The 12,003-nt window shown below is 43.3% G+C and overlaps 1 protein-coding gene across 1 annotated transcript in view; it reads left to right on the forward strand.

Annotated features, from left to right (window-relative positions):
- LOC138284181 (aminopeptidase N-like) overlaps positions 1-12,003 on the forward strand; it is a 280,304-nt gene that overhangs the window by 144,599 nt on the left and 123,702 nt on the right. The window contains exons 10-11 of the mRNA XM_069222678.1: positions 4,930-5,105; positions 5,651-5,727. Coding sequence (XP_069078779.1) covers positions 4,930-5,105; positions 5,651-5,727 — 253 coding nt within the window. The remainder of the gene's footprint in view (positions 1-4,929; positions 5,106-5,650; positions 5,728-12,003) is intronic.

Genomic DNA, 12,003 nt, shown 5'->3' on the forward strand with positions numbered 1-12,003 from the left:
AGCTGTTTGACATCTCTTGCTTGCTGGAACTGGAGTGTTTGCTCTGACTTGGTGTGAGCTGTCAAAGCTCTCCCCAAGTCAGAGCCAACAGCTATGTCCCAGGGTGGGACATACCAGAAGGTAGCCCTGGGGGGTGCCAGTAACCAAGCGCCATTATTGGCTCCACGTGGTTGCCTTGCAATGTTAAAGTTAGCCCCGGAGAGGTGGTGCTCCCCAGGGCCAGGGGTCTGTAATGGACCCCCTTCATTATGTTTTTTTTTTTTCAGCTCCTTGGAGGTGGGGACACGGTGTCCCTACTCTGGCCCCTTTTCTTATTTTTAACGTTTTGTTCTGAGACTTAGCTGAAGCCGACTTCCAAGATGGCTGCCAACACTTTCTTGTTGAAGTGTTGGTAGCCAATCAGATTTCAGCACAAGATCAGGAGGGTTCACAGAGCCTTTGTGTTCCTATACAAATGTGTTTTTTCTTTAATATTTGAAAAACTACTGAACAAATTTACACCAAATAACAAAAAGGGCTCTTCTTGGACCAAGAGCTAGCTATCTGCCACAATTGGTGTAATTCCGTCCAGTGGATTGGCCTCTTTTCTTGTTCAAAATCCCTATGGAATTGAACATGGAGAAAGCATGTTTTGGGACAACCTTTTTTATCATCCCCTGCTCGACGGATCACCTCAAAACTTTCCAGACAGCAGCTGAAGTGAGCGTTGTATCCTTTAGGAAAATTTCATGAAGATTCACCAACCAGCACCAAAGATATAGGCAAGTAAAAAAACGTTTTCTATAGAAACTAGGTCCTAACGGATAGTTTCCGAATTTAGTTGTAGAGCCACTCCAGTAAGGAGCACCCTGCAACACCAGGGACACTCAAGGTTTGCTCGCCTAAAATGTTTGCTTTTCTAGCAAAGTTTTTAAGCATAGGATTGGCCCAGTGTCATCCATGCCGAGCTAGAAAATGTCAAAAGCCTTCCACCATTCCAGGCACAGTATTACAGCTTTGGATTGGTAAAATACCATCCAAACCAACATGGAATGAGCAAAAGCAACCCCTGACATGTGTTTTAAGTCATTACATCTCTTCAGAGAGTTTTAGCTTTGTCCGGACACAAGGGAGCACCCTTTATAAGTTATAAGTCAAAACAACACCCTTTGAGGGGTAGAGTGAGGCACATATATATATAAATATATATATATGAATATATATATATATATATATATATTACTACATGTTAAAAAAACACGTAGAAATTCACTGAAAAAAGATTACAGGGGAGTTATAGTTAGAAAATAGAATTAGAAAAAAAACATAGAATTCACTTAAAAAAACAAGGATTACAGGGAGTGAGGCTCACAATTCAAACATTCAAAACCATAGAAATTCACCAGTTATAGTTCAAGTTAACGCAAGTAACTATAGCTCGTGCCCTTAAGTAACTATAACTCGCACCTACACACACACACATATATATATTATATATATATATACATATATATATATATTTACTATTCTCAATATACTCTCTTCCTTACACATGTATACCCTCTCTCTATTTACTTATGTACCTATGTATTATTTTACTCCTCCTGTAGAAGAAAAAAAACACAGACTCTACAATGCACTACTCTATGTCTCAACCTGTATCTCTCTCAATATAACCTCTATCTCCACTCTCTTACTCATCCCAAACCAGATTCTGCTACTATGATCGTATTTATGAGCCTTCTAGACTCTTCCCTCCTCTCTCTTTTCTTGGATCACCCAAAATCTCATTTACTAGTATGATCTCCCAAATAACCCTTTCTAAATTCTGCCCTCACATGTCCCTCCTTTGACTCATCCAAAGCCTCAATTTACAAGTATGATTTTTGTAATCCATGTACACTGTACTCTAAACTACAAGAAGAGGAAGAAGAAGCAGAATATGGGGAGATTGAGCACATTCATTTTTTATTCATTAGAATTCAAGGTACAGCATTAAGAGCTGTTTTATCAGTGACAGGACAGCAGGAAGTCTTGCCTGCATAAGACTTTGTGATTCAGAATATCTCTGAAAGAACTTGCTGTACAAACTATGGGCCTCATTTACAAGAAACTGGCACATTGACCAGATGCATCGGATTTCTTGTGCTGCCTAACAATTCCCTAATGACACCATGGATGCCCTGTATTCACTGTACAGAGCTCCATGGCACACATTTCCACAGATGTGTCAGAAATTCTGAGGCATCTGTGGTGCTAAACTGATGCATTGTGGAACTAGCGTCAAAAGAATAAGGCTACTCCAGCAATGCGAGTGAGGTTCCCATAAGAAAAAGCCCTGCATCAGTTTAATGGCAGCTCTGAGCAGGTGTTTAAATCTTTACGCAGTGAAGCCGCAGAATGACGGAGTGTAATGTTGTAAATTTCATTGCGTCAGTTCTGCTTGGATTTTTTGTCTCGGAACAGCTACCTTGCATACATTGTACCTGGCGCAGGTATAATGTGAGGCAAGGTTTTACAAACTTATACATTGGGCCAAATGCGTCAGTTTGTAAATATGGAGCAGTGTAAACCACTGCTTGGCGCCACGGCTACATAAAAAAAATGATGCAACAGTGGCGCTAAGGCCTTGTAAATGAGGCCCTATGATTTTGGGGCAATAGTTGATTGTGCACAACTTCAGAAAGATATGTGGAAATCTTTAATGGCACATTCCCAAGGACTAAGGGCCTCACTATGAGTTTGGTGGTCTGAGGACTGCCAAACTCACTGTGGTGGCTGGACCGTCGCACTCCTGGCAGTCCGACTGTCAGATTATGGTCTTGGCAGTTGGACTGCCAAGAGACCCTTGCCTCTGCCGGGATTAGGGATCCCAATGGGTTGGCAATGGTCGAAGGCGTGGTCAGCCACTGTGATGCTTAGTTCAGCACTGCTGTGTTGATCACAAATTCACATCATGCCAGCCTTTTCATGGTGGGATCTGCGCCATGAAAAGGTTGGCAGAAAGCCAGCCTTTTCATGGCCATCATACTGTGACGTTTACGCTGGTCAGCCTGGTGGAAACGTCGTAATGCGACAGGGGTGCGGCCGCTGGCTTGACAGAAGCCTAATCCCCGCTGTATTGGCTATCTCTGTGGCACTACCCCCGAGATCGTAATGAGGCCCTAAATCTAAACAGTATTTGGGCTGCTTTTCTCCCCAGCAAGTGTTTCTATATTCTCTTTCCACGTAAAGGGAAAGAAGACAAATTGCCTATGGCTTTCTATGTAGCGCCTTACAATGCAGTCCTGTAGCCTTACATCTTTCATAATAGAAGTTTTTTCAGGCACTGCAAGCCTTGGTTTTTGTTGATGTTTGTTTCTGATAAATTGACGATTGTGATAATCTTAAATGAGTTTCATTTCTGGGTGCTGAGGTCACTTGTTTTGATGGAGTGGAGTTTTCCATATCTTAATCTTTGGGTGTAATCAGTAAATAACCCACTCCACTGGTCATATGGACGTTTGTTCTTCTACAAGCAGAAGTGAAACAGAGCAATCACATACATTAAACATATAGCAATAAAATCATTAAATAATTTTAGTACAGTCAATTATGAGAACCCATGTGAGTTGAAGTGTTTTATTTATCAATTCTTAAATTTTTAATTATTTCTGCGTGGAGCAATAATCAGCATTAGAAATTACCATAAACCATTAATCAATATTTCTATAGTTGGAAGAGTATAATAATATAACAGTTCTTATTGTAATAATGCAGCAAGTGTGTTCCATAAAGTAATTTCCCTAATCTGACTTAAATGGTGGGATCTCCTCTGCACCTCTGACTGCCAGCACAACTACTAGAGGATTTCCACTCAAAATGTGGCAGAAACCCTTCAGTACTTATATTATGGTTGTTGGAAGATCGTGGTGACCGTGGCTTCAGAGGTCTTGTGAAAAGACCGCCAAAGTCATAATGAGCACCATAATCTCAAGAAACTCCAGGATGAGTCTCCAGCAAATGTGAGTGAGAGAAGCCCTTCTCTACTCCAGAAACACACAATATTCTAGATGGTAACACATTTCTTTTCTCCATCCACAATGTCCAGTAGAATGGATTTTATCAAGCTCTGTGGATAGGTAAACTCCCTATATTCTTCCGTCTGCACAATGGGCTACTGAACCTGGTCCTTGAGAAGATACATCATGCACGTTTTGTGGTTCAGATAGTTCTTCCGATTAATCGTCCTTCCTGTTGTCTCCTCTCCGCCCAGTGGGACCCTCACTACCAGTTGTCCAATACAAAACAAATGACTTTTCCTTAATTAAGGCTTCTGGAAAATCACAATATCTGCAGCAAGAAGAGAAAAATACTTTGTGCAAGACAACAGCTCAACATGAACAACAGGCCTTTCAATGTTAATGAAACGTTTCCTTTAATGTGGCAGCAGAAGTTAGACTAAGTTAAACCAGCAGTTCTCTACTTCACTTGTAGGCTTATGACATCTGGGTACTACTTCAAAATGTGTGTTTATTGTATGTGTGTCATTTAAAGAGAGACCTTTACATATTGTAATTAAAATTAGTCTTTGTTTACAACTTAATTTTCACTGCTGCAGTTTTTATTATTGACAAAGTGCTCTAAATGACGTATTTTTATGATATCTCTCTTGTTTTTATTTTATTGGCTGCTCATCCTTCTCCATTTGCTGTGTTGGGCTTTAATTCATTCAGCGGCTTAGATCAAGGAGTTGAATGTGTTCATGACTACGTTTATGTGGAAACATATGACGAGGGGCATTGATTTAAAAATGAATGGTTATTTTTGGGTAGGTATGTTTAACATACCTCAATGAGAATATTACTGTTATGTGGAATAGTTTACTCTGAAGTAATGACGTTTACCAGCAAGCCATCAAAGCAAACAGCGTAAACACTCCAGTTATTTTCTTCTAATATCTACATACAGGCTGTTGAAAACCAGGAAGCAGTGAAGCTACCAACAAGTATTAAAAACATCATGGATACATGGGTCTTGCAAATGGGGTTTCCGGTTGTTACTGTCAACACAACTACTGGAACAATCACCCAAAATCATTTCCTGCTGGACCCTCACTCAACTGTGACCCGTCCTTCAGATTTCAAGTAAATATAAAATATGAACAGTTTTTTCAACTTAAAATTATCCTCGTGGGCACTTGGCTTATTCAGTTTCATAGGCAATATTTGGCCCAATAGTGCAAACATTACCTATATATTTTTGGAAATCTATAGGTCAAAACAAGAACACAGTAAGCACATAATATGCATTATGATCAGCTACTCATCTAGGTTCATTTTGAATTTCATGATAATGCAAAGAACAAATATGTTCTGCAAGAAAATGTGCATTGGTGCCCTCTTTTGTTTAAAGGAAAAATGTTTGAAAGCAGGGAAAGGAGGGTCAGCTGCCAAGGAATTTGTTTCAAAGACTACAATTGACGGTCCCGCAATGGAACCTAAGTACCTTACTATTATGCTGTAAATGAGGGAGAACGAATGTTTATTGAATAATTCATATGTTACCGTCTTTGAAAGGTGTTTGTTGTTAATATAAGGAAATCAAACAAACAGTATATGCAGTTCCTATCAATGCACATGATGTACCAGGATTAAAGTATCCATTAATTAACTCATAATCTTTTTTGCAGTTACACGTGGATTGTCCCAATCACATCCATGAAAAGTGGAATCATACAGCCGCCTTACTGGCTTCAGGATACCTCAGGTATTTTATGTGATTTAATCGGGACATGGTACCACTTAAGATGTTATATAAAGAGTTCCTGTCTTCTGTCAAGACATGATTTTACCGATATCACTTTAGATGGTGTCTCATTCCAAGAGTTGAATGACTACTGGCAGTAGCATAAATATTTAATAATTGTTCTAGTATCAAGACGGATGCATGGGTTGACTTTTTTTTATTCTATGTGTGCCATTTGGTAACAGATATGTGCTATTACGCCCAATTTAGAGTAGTGTGTGGCTCATAACTAGGCAGTGTTTAGTACTGTAATTGAGCTTGGTAGCTTGTTTTGTTTGGACAAAAAAACAATATGCAGCAGGTTTAAAATCCTGTAGCCATTTACCTTCTACCCCGGAAGATACACCCACTTATAAGTGACTTTAAACCTACCCCAAGGATATCACTAAATGTGGGATGGCATTCTGCCATACTCCACCCCTTTTTTTCATGGTGCAGCATATTTAGCCCAAAATAGCGTCCAAGCACAGAACTGTGTAGCATAAATTACCCACTCCCACACAATATTTGGAGCATTACGTATAAAAGTCAACAATATCCCTTTTGCTCCCCTAACCCACCTGCTTTTGATTCCACCTGGCATGACAAATTGTGACTTGGATTGAATGAAGTACCTAACTTCTCATCATATCATATCTCATATATATCATCAGGGATCCTAACCGGTCGAAGTCATGAACAGCCACGGCAGTGCCAAGTTTGGCCACCACTGTTCTGATCACAACTTAATTTTCTGCCAGTCTTTTCATGGTGGTGTCCCTGTAAGAGTGGCTGCTTTTTGCATGGGTAACCCTCCACTTTTTGCCTGAAAAATTATGTGGTTTGAAAATTGTAAGTGCCCTGGGCCCTTGCTAAACAGGTTCTCAGGGCCAGATCTCTTTCCCCAAACCTGTACTATGTATTGGCACTTGAGTCACCCCTGTAAGTCCCTAGTAATTGGTGCCACAGGTCCCTAGGGCATGGGTGCTGAAGAGGGCCCCTCAGAGCTGCTGCACCAACTGTGCCACTCTGAGAGGCCCCACCCCAGCCTCATGCAGACTTCCAGTGCATGGCAAGGTGTGTTTAAAAGTTGCAAACTCGACATGGCACTCACCAAGAGTGCCCTATCCAGTAACACTGCATGCAATATCGGTAAGTCACCCCTCTGGCAGGCCTTACAGCCTTAAGGCAAGGTGCACTATAATGCATGTGAGATCATAAAGTTGCATGAGCAAATATGCCCCTACTGTGTCTTCACAAAACATTAAAGCATAGTCAGTGTACAGGGGAGCCATAGCAAGTATATGTGCTGGACACTGGTCATTACGAGTTTCCCAGCTCTATGATGGCTACTCTGAAGCCTGTTTTTTTTAATATCAAACAAGTCAGAGCAATACATCCTCACTGGTACCAGTGTTGGATTTATTTTAAAATGTACTCAGGGTTCACCTTAGCAGTGCCTCTGCAAAACCTACACTACACTGGTGCAGTTACTGGCTAGTTCAAACCAGCCTGCCACCACTAGACAGGAGTCTGAATCCCTGGGGAGAGTGCCTCTGCTTTCTGGGACCAGAAAAAAGTCCTTCCTAAGCACAGGTGTTACACCTCCTCCCTCAGGAAAATGCATTTCCAAACCAGCAAAATTCAAAGGGCTTGCAGCCCTTGAAATTCGACCCCCAGCCCTGCTGCTAGCAGCCTATGGCCACCTTCATATAACCCCCCACTTTTGGTGGGAGAAACAGCGAGAAAATGCACAAAGACTCAGAGGAGTGGGAACCTTCAGCCTGCACCACACCTCAGGTGTGGCATATGAGGTGGCCATTCCATTTAATTTTTCTCCATCTTGGTTGGCAGGAAAATAGCCTATTAGGGTTAGGGATGTGACTCATTCCCACAGGAAGTGGTCACATAGTGGGTTTAGCCACCCTAAGGTTAGTGGCCCATTGGCCACTACCAAGTACTCCCCTAAACACCCACTAAATGCTATGTTTAGTGGGCCTCCTTAGAACCATATATCAGATTTGATGGACACAAGTAGGCCGGTGACAAAGAGAAACCAAGGCTTTAGAACCGAAGACCTGCTGAGCCAAGAAAATGTGCCAAACCCTGCTTGGTGCACTCAGCACTCAACAATCGCCGCTGAGGGGTCGACTGGGCATTGGACAGAGTCTAAGACACCCCAGAGGGCCTCCACCCTTCCGAACATTGCCAAGAACCTTCCTCCAGAGTGAAGATATCACAACCTGCACCCAATAGGCAAGTCCCTGTAAAGTCTAGTTCACTGACCAGCCACTAATCAATGAACCAGACATAACAGGCAAGACAAGTTTCACCTGACAGACCCAGAGGACAAACCCTGCAAAGTTTGGTGGTGTTGCAACCTCCAATGGCTGAACTGTGCAAAAGCCAGGGGTTCTGCACCCCGAACATCACACACCCAGAAGAAAAGCCCACTCTGGATTCTTCAAGGACCAGGAGCAAGCACCAGTCGAGGAACTTCAGGACACCCAAGAATCATCCCCCCCCCAGAGAGGCCCTGCTGGCCTACAAACCACCCTCCAAATGACCTGCTCCTGGCTCAAAAGGCTCCCTGACACACAACCATTGGCTGACCTATCTGCTCTGCACCAGCCTCCCTTGAGCTATCTTTGGATAACCAGCTGTGCTCTAGGAGTCCCTAACTCATTGAAACCTCCACCCTCCAAGGGGATCCAAGTAACTTACCTCTAAGTCCCTCTCTGCAGTGCATTTCGAAGTGCTCCCCTTTCCTGTGGTGCACCAGCTACAAGACCTTCAGCCGCTGCCTCTCACCGGAACCGGGAGCCACCTGAACTTCTCAAGTTGGTCCACAGGACATCTTGACAACCTCGAACTGGAAACAAAAGGTGACACTTGTGGCAGCATTGCCTGATTTTATAAGCAATTTGAAAGTTTTCTCTTCTGGGGCCCATTGATTCATATGGTGCTTAATTATGCACAGAAACAGAACATTTTCTAAACTTTGAAAAATCATTACTTAAAACGTACTTACTCAATTTTGATGATCTTGGTCTTAAAATGTTTATAAAAATTTGAAGTATATTTGTGAATTGGTCTTGAGTTATTCTTTCGAGAGTGTGCTGACATTTATTGATACTGTGAGTACAACAAATGCTTAGTACATCTCCTGGATAAGCCTAACTGCTCAACCAAGTTGCCACAAAAATAGGGCATTAGGTGATCTATTTTTGCCACTGGATACCAAGGTGCGGTTGTCTGGACTCTCTGAACAGTGTACATGATTTTTGCTCACAATTTTTTTTAACACAAACTTTATTGCATTTTTCGTTTTCCAGTTACATCGAGATGCACATCTCAAAATTGAATTCAAGTGGTAATAGACAAAGAATACAAATGTGTCTACAACTGTAATCCCAATATCCCTTTATCCCTCCAAACAACTGCCTAACATACTTGTGGATCGTTTGTGGTGGCATGAGGGATTCTTTCCTGTAAGTAGAGGGAAAACAGACTGGTACTCTGATTTATCTATTTGTATGCTATTTTCTGACTACAGAAAAGATGGTAAATGCTACCTGAAGCCTTGGAATATGTACAGGCCCGTTATCTGTTAAGTACAGTATTATAGGTTATGTGGTTGAACAATGGTATAGATCGGTTGTTTGTGGATAATTATTGTGATACCCCGGCGAGTACTCATAGCTAAAAAACACTAAAGAACTCTTCAACATCATCAAAGAATTCACCAAACCACAAGTTGAGACCACTAACAACCCTCCATCACAGGATCTCTGTGACAGACTGACCACTTTCTTCCATTAGAAGATCAAAGACATTTAACAGCTTCAGACTCCAAGACTCTCTGAACTCACCAACACCCCTGCCAGGACCCTCCGAACCCCCAAGACTCCTGCATGCCTGGACCCCCCTCACGACAGACGTGACCCACTCCATCGTGATCACCATCCACTCTGGAGCCCATACCGACCCCTGCCCTCACTACATCTTCAACAAAGTCAGCACCTGGATCACACCGGAACTCAGCAAGACCATCAACTGCTCCCTAGACTCAGCAACCTACCCCGAAGACTGGAAGCACGCCAACATCTGCCCACTTCTGAAGAAACCCAGAGTCGACCGAACAGATCTCAAGAACTACTGCTCCATCTTGCTGCTGCCCCTCCGAGCTAAGGTCGCTGAGAAAACAATCAACACACAGGAACGACAACACATTGAGGACCACAACATCCTGAACATCTCCTAATCAGTATTCAGAACTAACCACAGCACCGAAACCACCCTGCTCTCTGCCACAGATAACATCTGCTCACAACTCAACACAAACAAACAGCAGCCCTCGTCCTACTTGATCTTTCAACTGCCTTCAATACAGTATCTCACAGCACCTATGCGCCAGACTCCCCGCAGAAGGCATATGAGGCAAAGCCCTTTGATGGATACACTCCTTCCTGACAGGCAGAACACAGAAAGTCAAACTCACGCCACACCTGTCAGAACCTACAGACATCAGCTGTGATCATTGCTGAGCCCCACGCTGTTCAGGGAGAGCTGCCTTAGGCTGAACTCTGACAAAACTGAAATCCTCATCCTGGGACCTTCCTTCTCAGCCTGGGAAGACTCCTGGTGGCCCTCAACAATCGACAGGCCCCCCTCCAACAGACCACGCACGAAACATCGGCATCATCCTCAACTCAATGCTCACTCTGACCAGACAGGTCAACTCTGTCGCCTCTACCTGCTTCCACACCCTCCGACTCCTTCGAAAGATATTCAGATGGATACCAACCGACTTCTGAAAAACTGTGACTCACGCACTAATCACAAGCAGACAACCTCTATGCTGTAACCACCAAGAAGAATGTGAGCAAGCTGCAACAAATCCAGAACGCCACCGCCAGACTCATCCTAGACATCCCCTTGCCGAGAACACATCACAGAGCACCTGAAAAACATCTACTGGCTCACCGTCAAGAAGAGGATCAACTTTAAACTCCTGGTAAAAGCATACTGAGCCCTCTGCAACAGTGGACCCAGCTACCTCAACCACTGCATCATCTGGTACTCCCCTTCCAGACCTCTCCGCTTGTCCCAGCAGTAGCTAGCCAAGCACCCCGCATTAAGAAGTCCTCAGCTGGTGGAAGATCTTTCACACACCTGCCAGCAGAAGGTTGCAACACCTTACATTTTCATCTCAGACAGTCACTTTTGCTGCTTCAGTTCAGGAAGGGCCTCAAGACTGGGCTCTTCAACTGATCTCTGAGGACACCCCCCTCAGCGCCTTGAGGCCCTGTGGGTGAGTAGTACACATTAACATATCTAATTGATCGATTGAGCTATCAGCCATTTGCTATGCCCTCTGTATTCTTCTCGTTGAATTGCCACACTCTCCGCCAGTCCCCACTGTGCCACTTCCTCCCTCCAGTGGAGAATCAAAGGGAGCCTTGAAGATTTCCAATGTTGTGTCAATACCCGTTTGGCCAGTAATAATGACAGGTCTGTAAAACGGGAGGATACCTTGGTGATTTGGGTCTGGGATATAAGCCCAATATACATTGTTCCAGTGTGCACCAATGATCATTCCCAGTCAGACTTAACAATGTCGTCCCCACCTCAGCCCATTTATTCGCTAGCAGTGGGCAAGACGACAGCATGTAAACCAGGTCTGAACTCGATGTATGACACCTGGGGCAGGATGCTGAGACCGATGGGAACATCAAATTTAGACTATGTGGTGTGAGGTAGGTCCTTTGGAATATTGAAAATTTTATAAATTTTAAATATGTATTAAGCAAAATTTGTTTCGGGCATTGTAAGAGGAAAGACCTTTCTTTATCTGTAATTGCCCTATTCATGTAAACCTCCCATTTACTTCTTATGGAGTCTAAGGGGATTCCCAGATGTGCTCTAAGTCCTTTATGTCGCCATTTGACCAAGTGTCTACCGTGCCCCATAGTGTGGAGTACCTGCAGTAACTCATGCATGGCAGGTGTGTTTCCGTCTGGGGCCCAATAGCAATGCACATATCCAACTATACCAGGATGTGTGAAACATTATGAATGCTTTGCTGCCACCACTATATGTCCGGTAAACCATGTGTCTGTGTAAACTCGAAGTGGGGCATCATTATTCCATCTGTAAATAGGGAGCCCACATTCAGCTCCGTCCCTTGATCCCAAGGACGTAACATCCCAGTTGTGAGGGTACCCAAGGGAGTAGGGATGCCGCACAGTGGTATGT

The sequence above is a fragment of the Pleurodeles waltl genome, chromosome 3_1 (assembly GCF_031143425.1).
Source record: "Pleurodeles waltl isolate 20211129_DDA chromosome 3_1, aPleWal1.hap1.20221129, whole genome shotgun sequence".
NCBI classification, from domain to species: domain Eukaryota; kingdom Metazoa; phylum Chordata; class Amphibia; order Caudata; family Salamandridae; genus Pleurodeles; species Pleurodeles waltl.